General features: G+C 30.8%; 1 protein-coding gene across 1 annotated transcript in view; it reads right to left on the reverse strand.

Annotated features, from left to right (window-relative positions):
• Positions 1 to 2,458: 2,458 nt before the first annotated feature.
• Positions 2,459 to 6,866, reverse strand: part of LOC126904042 (uncharacterized) — an 8,748-nt gene continuing 4,340 nt past the window's right edge. Inside the window, exons 2-3 of the mRNA XM_050682678.1 lie at positions 3,481 to 5,664; positions 2,459 to 3,390 (exon numbers count right to left, since the gene is read on the reverse strand). Coding sequence (XP_050538635.1) covers positions 2,459 to 3,390; positions 3,481 to 5,611 — 3,063 coding nt within the window. The 5' untranslated portion in view covers positions 5,612 to 5,664. The remainder of the gene's footprint in view (positions 3,391 to 3,480; positions 5,665 to 6,866) is intronic.

Below are 6,866 nucleotides of genomic sequence, written 5' to 3' on the forward strand. Positions count from 1 at the left end.
TTTTTGAAAACCATTTCGGGAATGTCGAAGGTATATAAGACACTTCCGGAACAAAGTTTAAAATGCAAAAGTGCAAGGCGTCGTAAATTGCCTTAGCCGCTTCATCAACGTCGAGAGATATTATGGTCTCCAACCAATTAAATGAATTTAAGAATTCGCATATTTTTGAATAGGGAGCACGGCGGAAGTCATAATAATTATGGGAACGATCAAGTAAAGGGGAGAGTTTATCCAACTTTATCATAATATCAAGAGCCGGGTGGTAGGGATCACAAGGTACTGCTGGAGTTACGGCTTTAGAGATATAGATTCTGTTATCATTGGAGAACACAAGGTCCAATACTACACCAAAAGGGTTTTGAATATCATTAAGTTGGAAAAAGTTAAAGAACGCAAATGCATCAGGGATACATTGAACTCTGGGATTAGAAACCGTATTGTAAAGTAAGCCAGAATCATCATTGGACCATATAATATCTGGCAAATTGAAGTCACCACAAAAAATGAAAACACATTTTGGATGAAGGAGAAGAACGGATTGTACAGCGGAAATAAAAGATTCATAAGCAGAAAGTGGGCAATTAGGAGGAAAGTACACTGAGCACAATACATAGTTGATGTTATTATAACTAAGTTTAACAAATAGATGTTCAACATTGGTAGCTGGAGTGTAAATTAAATTAGATACTATGTCACTACGAATGGCAATGAGAGCGCCGCCACCTCTAGAAAAATTACTTGTTAAACTATTTCTATCACATCTATAAATGATGTAGTTGGATAGACCAAGCTCACTATCATAGAAGCTGTCACATAGCCATGTTTCAGTGAAACAGATAAAAACATAATCAAAAACAGCGACATTACATTTTAATTTACTTAGTTTGGTTCTCAACCCGCGGCAATTTTGATAAAAACCTAAAAGAATATGGTTACAAGTACATAAATCACTACATAAACAATAATCCTTACTATTATAATTATAAGAGTGTATATCAACAGGAGGATCACAGATAGGCGTACATGAAGAAATTAGTTTTTTGGAGTGTCGCTTAGAATCATCTCGGGCGTAAGACGACCCCAAAAGCGTTTGACCATTACGCCATCAGGCCAGAATGTAGGTTCGAGGACTACATCGAGCTTCTCCGCAGGCAGGCGCACATGAAAAGAAGAATACGATGGATGTTTTGTCACTAATTTATGTATGGTCACATCTGAGTAGCTATTGAACAATTCAGATTTAAGCATAGAGGTCGTTACACATGGCTCAAGTCTTGAGACAAAGATATCAATATGTCTCCGCACTGGCACTGAAGACAACTTGGAGGATACACTTTTATGAGAGCCAACGATAAATTTTGATTNATATTTTTTAATTATTTCAATATTTATATGTGACAATTATGAATTACATAATACAGAAATCTAAGATTATAAATTCATAATATCAAAACATTGTAATATTAATACGTATCTCCATTATATTGTCGATAAGCAAATTAAAAAATGTACACCTATAATTATATATTTTTATTTGTACATTTATAAAAAGTATTTTTTTTTTTTAATATTAATAAATGTTACAAAAAATATTGCCACCTTAACAAATTTATCTAACAATTTTTTTAACTTATATTCTTAACTATTAATATAAATTTGTAATTTTTTTCTCATGAAACTGTGTTTTAGACTACAGGTTGTAAAGACGTTGTGTCTTTAAACAAAAGTCTTTTACATTTTATATATAATTTTTTTTAGCAATAACTGTACTAAAAAATATCATATTGCTATAATAGACTATTAACACTATACTATATATTATTATTCGTTAACATAAAAGACTTAAAAATGTTATTTTATAAATTAATAACAAAATAAGAAATTGGCATTTATCCACATTACTGGTTATTACATAATTATTAACTATATTTTTATATTCATTATCACTATAATATTATCATTATTATAATTACTATTATAGTATACCACACTCACATATTATTATTATCATTATATTTATGATATAGTTTTTTACTTTTTTTAATATTTAAGCATAATATACATCATTATTTTTTTACTTTCACTCATAACAAATACATACTAGGCACTCTCATATAAATTCAATAAGAACCAAATATTTAAAACCCTTATTCTGGCCTGTTCTTATCGTGCTCTGGACTACATTACGCAATCGTCGTAATTGTCATTGTCAAAGTTCTTACGTAATAATTTTTGTTCTAAATTGAATTGTGTTATTTTATTCATAAATTATTGATTAATGCTATTGTTTAAGATATTATAAGAACTGAGAAAAAATTATCAGGTAAGACTTTTTTTAATAATCAATAAGAGCCGATATTTATGTAATTTTATGAACCTCGAATCACCTTTTCTTTTTATTTTATTATGTTTTGAGTAACGATACAACTTAATAAAATAAAATCATTACAACAGACAATTAATTACTACAACCATTTTCGCTAGCATAAATAATTATATCAGTAAAACCATTTCGAGTAGCTTCATAAATGGTATTTCTACTCCATGAACAATTATTTTCATGAGCGTATTTTAAGCAACTTATTTGATTATTTGCAGCCGCTAGTCTTGTTGTGCCTTCATCCCACTCACATCCATTTTCATGAACATATTTCAGACATTCCAAATGACCATTTGCAGCAGCTGCACTCATCGTCCCTTCATCCCATGGACATCCATTTTTATGTGCAAATATCAAACAGTTAATACAACCACTAGCAGCCGCTTCTCTCGTTGTTCCTTCGTCCCATTCACAACCATTATTATGGGCATATTTTAAGCAGTCCAAACGTTTATTTGCAGCAGCCATTCTCGTCGTACCTTCAACCCAATCATATTCATTTTCATGAGCATATTTTAAGCAGTCTAAATTACCATGAGTAGCAGCTATAACTATTGTATCTACATCCCAATAACATCCATTTTCATAAGCATACTTTAAACAATCGAAACAACCACTTGCTGCAGCAGCTCTAGTTGTGCCATCATCCCACTGACATCCATTTTTGTGAGCATATATTAAACAATCTAAATTACCTTTTAAAGCAGCAACTCTAGTTGTACCTTCTGCCCATTCGCATTCATTTTCGTGAGCATATTTTAAAATTTCCAAATTACCTACTAAGGCAGCGGCTTTAGTTATACCAGCATCCCATTGACATCCATTCTTGTGAGCATATATTAAACAATCTAAATTACCTTTTAAAGCAGCAGCTCCAGTTGTGCCTTCTGCCCATTCGCATTTATTATCGTGAGCATATTTTAAAATTTCTAAATTATCATTAGAAGCAGCTGTTACTGTTATTGTTACATCCCATTTGCATCCATTTTTATGTGCATATTTTAAGCAGTCTAAATTACCATAACTAGCAGCTGCTTCTGTAGTGCTTTCATCCCAATTGCATCCATTTTCATGAGCATATTTTAAACAGTCTAAACTACCATAACTAGCAGCTGCTTCTGTAGTGCTTTCATCCCAATTGCATCCATTTTCATGAGCATATTTTAAACAGTCTAAACTACCGCTTTTTGCAGCAGCTCTAGTTGTATCTTTATGCCAATTGCATCCATTTTTGTGCGCATATTTTAAACAATCTAAATGACCTCCTGAAGCCGCAGCTTTAGCTGTGCCATCTTCCCATTTGTATCCATTTTCGTAAGCAAATATTAAACAATTTAAATTACCACGCATAGCAGCTGTAACTATTGTACCTTCATCCCATTTAATGTCGTTTTTATGAGCATAAATTAAACATTCTAAACACCCGCTTTCTGCAGCAGCTTTAGTTGTACCATCATCCCAATCACATCCATTCTCGAGAGCATAAATTAAACAATCTAAATTACATTCTAATGCAGCATATGTAGTTGTTCCTTTTACCCATTTACTTCCCTTTTCATAAACATATTTTAAAATTTCTAAATCGCCTCTAAAAGCAGCTTGTCTTGTAATAAATTCATCCAATTCGCATCCATTATCATGTGCATATTTTAAAATTTCTAAATTACCTATTGTGACAGCCGCTAAGGTTGTGTCCAAATCCCATTTGCATCCATTTTCATGTGCATATTTTAAGCAATCAAAATTACCTTCTAAAGCAGCAGTTCTAGTTGTGCCTTCTACCCATATGCATCCATTTTCGTGTGCATATTTTAAACATTCTAAACTACCATTTTGTGCAGCAGCTATAATTGTGTGCCCATCCCAATTGCATCCATTTTCATGTGCATATTTTAAACATTCTAAACTATTTTTTATTGCAGCTGCTGTTGTTGTTGTATAATCCCATTTACATTCATTTTCATGTGCATATTTTAAGCATTCTAAACTACCTTTTCGCGCAGCTTCTGATGTTGTGATTGCATTCCATGTACATCCATTTTTATGTGCGTATTTTAAAATTTCTAAATTACCACTCATTGAAGCGCCAGTAGTTGTGCTTACATCCCATTTACATCCATTTATATGTGCATATATTAAACATTCCAAACTACTATTTTGTGCAGCTGCTTCTGTTGTTGTTTCATCCCATTGGCAACCATTTTCATGAGCATATTTTAAACACTCTAAATTACCATGTAAGGCAGCTCGCATTGTTGTATATTTATTCCAGCGGCACCCATTTTCATGAGCGTATTTTAAACATTCTAAACTACCCTTTCGTGCAGCTTCTGATGTTGTTGTTTCATCCCATTGACAACCATTTTCATGCGCATATTTTAAGCATTCTAAATGCCCATTTGCAGCAGCAGCCCATGTTGTTTTTTTATCCCATTTACATCTATTTTCATGAACATATTTTAAAATTTCTAAATTACCATACTTTGCAGCTGATTCTGTTGTGGCTGTATTCCATGGGCATCCATTTTCATGTGCATATTTTAAGCATTTGAAATGCCCATTCGCAGCAGCAGCACTTGTTATTTCTTTATCCCATTTACAGTCATTTTCATGTAAATATTTTAAACATTCTAAATGCCCGTTTGCAGCAGCTGCTTCTGTTGTCATTGTATTCCAAGGACATCCATTTGTATGTGCATATTTTAAGCATTCTAAATGACCATTTGCAGCAGCTGCTTCTGTTGTGGTTGTATTCCATGGACATCCATTTTTATGTGCATATTTTAAGCATTCTAAATGTCCATTTGCAGCAGCAGCTTTTGTTGTTTTTTTATCCCATCCACAGTGATTTTCATATGCATATTTTAAGCATTCTAAATGACCATTTGCAGCAGCTGCTTCTGTTGTGGTTGTATTCCATGGACATCCATTTTTATGTGCATATTTTAAGCATTCTAAATGTCCATTTGCAGCAGCAGCTTTTGTTGTTTTTTTATCCCATCCACAGTGATTTTCATATGCATATTTTAAGCATTCTAAATGACCATTTGCAGCAGCTGCTTCTGTTGTGGTTGTATTCCATGGACATCCATTTTTATGTGCATATTTTAAGCATTCTAAATGCCCATTTGCAGCAGCTTCAGTAGTTGTATATTCATCCCATTCACATCCACTCTCGTGATCTAGTTTTAATTTTTCTATTTTACCATTTGCAGCAGCTTTTCTCATCATACCTTTTTCATATTGGCATATTTTTTTGTGTTCCAAATATCTATTTTCATTCCCTTTACGATCACAATAATTAATTAATATTTTCTGAATGGAAATTTTATTTAGTTTACTAAAAAATATCTATTTAAGAGAATGGCAGTACAATTATAATATTTATTTTTCCAAATATATGAATAATTGAAATTATAACTTAAGGTAAAGTTTGAATCAAGTTTTTTTTATCATTAAATATATATTGCTTAAAAAACAAAAATTTGATAATAATTTAGAATATATGGCCAAACTGAAGCAATGTTATAATTAAAAAACCCATTAAATAATATCAATGTGGTATTATTTAAGTCTGCGGCTCTCCTAATTGAGTGACTTACGTCAATAAATCATAAATTTATCTTGAATTTAATAAAAAAAAATAGTAATTAAATGACCAGAAATAAAAAAAAAATCGTTATCAATTAATCAGTATTAATATTATCTATAAAAACTTTTTGTATAATCTATTGGTCGTTGATATACCAATCAAGTTAAATATAAAATATGTTACCAACCCCACTCAGTTTACCCATTGTGCTCGTTTTTTAGTTTTAATGCAAGCTTGTCGACATTTTCAATTTTTATTTCTTAAAACTGTTATAATATTTTTAAAAATGAACGAATCAATAAAATGTTTTTTTTTTAAATCTTCAAGTCTTCATGGTAAAAATGACTGCCGTATTCAAAAATATGCTATTTTTATGAAAAAAATCTTGATATTATATTTTACATTTTTAATTTTATATTGCTATAACTTTTTAAAAAATCTATGAATCAATAGTATTCTTTTGTGGTAATTACTATATATACCTCTTTCATTTTATATACTTTTTTTTTAATGGGACCATTTCCCTTTATACAGATTGAAAGGGGTGTTCAAGCCTTTAAATATGCGTATAAAAAGTAGAACTTTTCAACTTAATATTTGAAAATGTTTCAGAAATATTGACAGTGTTATATATATCATAAATTAAACCGTATGTAATATACTTTAATTTGAAAAAAAAATTGACATCTGGATTTGTCTTCATGGTTAAAATGATTTTGTATTTTATTTTATTTTATTATATTGTAAGGACAAGAGGAGTACACTGATTTTCATAAATATTATCTTAATATAATCGACATTGCATTGAAAGTTAAACTTATTTAAATTTTAGTTTCGATTTGAAGCTGAGAAGGTATTAATTTAACCATGATGTGTTTATTTTTTTTTTTTTTT

The sequence above is a fragment of the Daktulosphaira vitifoliae genome, unplaced genomic scaffold, assembly GCF_025091365.1.
Source record: "Daktulosphaira vitifoliae isolate Bord-2020 unplaced genomic scaffold, ASM2509136v1 Scaffold_4, whole genome shotgun sequence".
Classification (NCBI taxonomy): Eukaryota; Metazoa; Arthropoda; class Insecta; order Hemiptera; family Phylloxeridae; genus Daktulosphaira; species Daktulosphaira vitifoliae.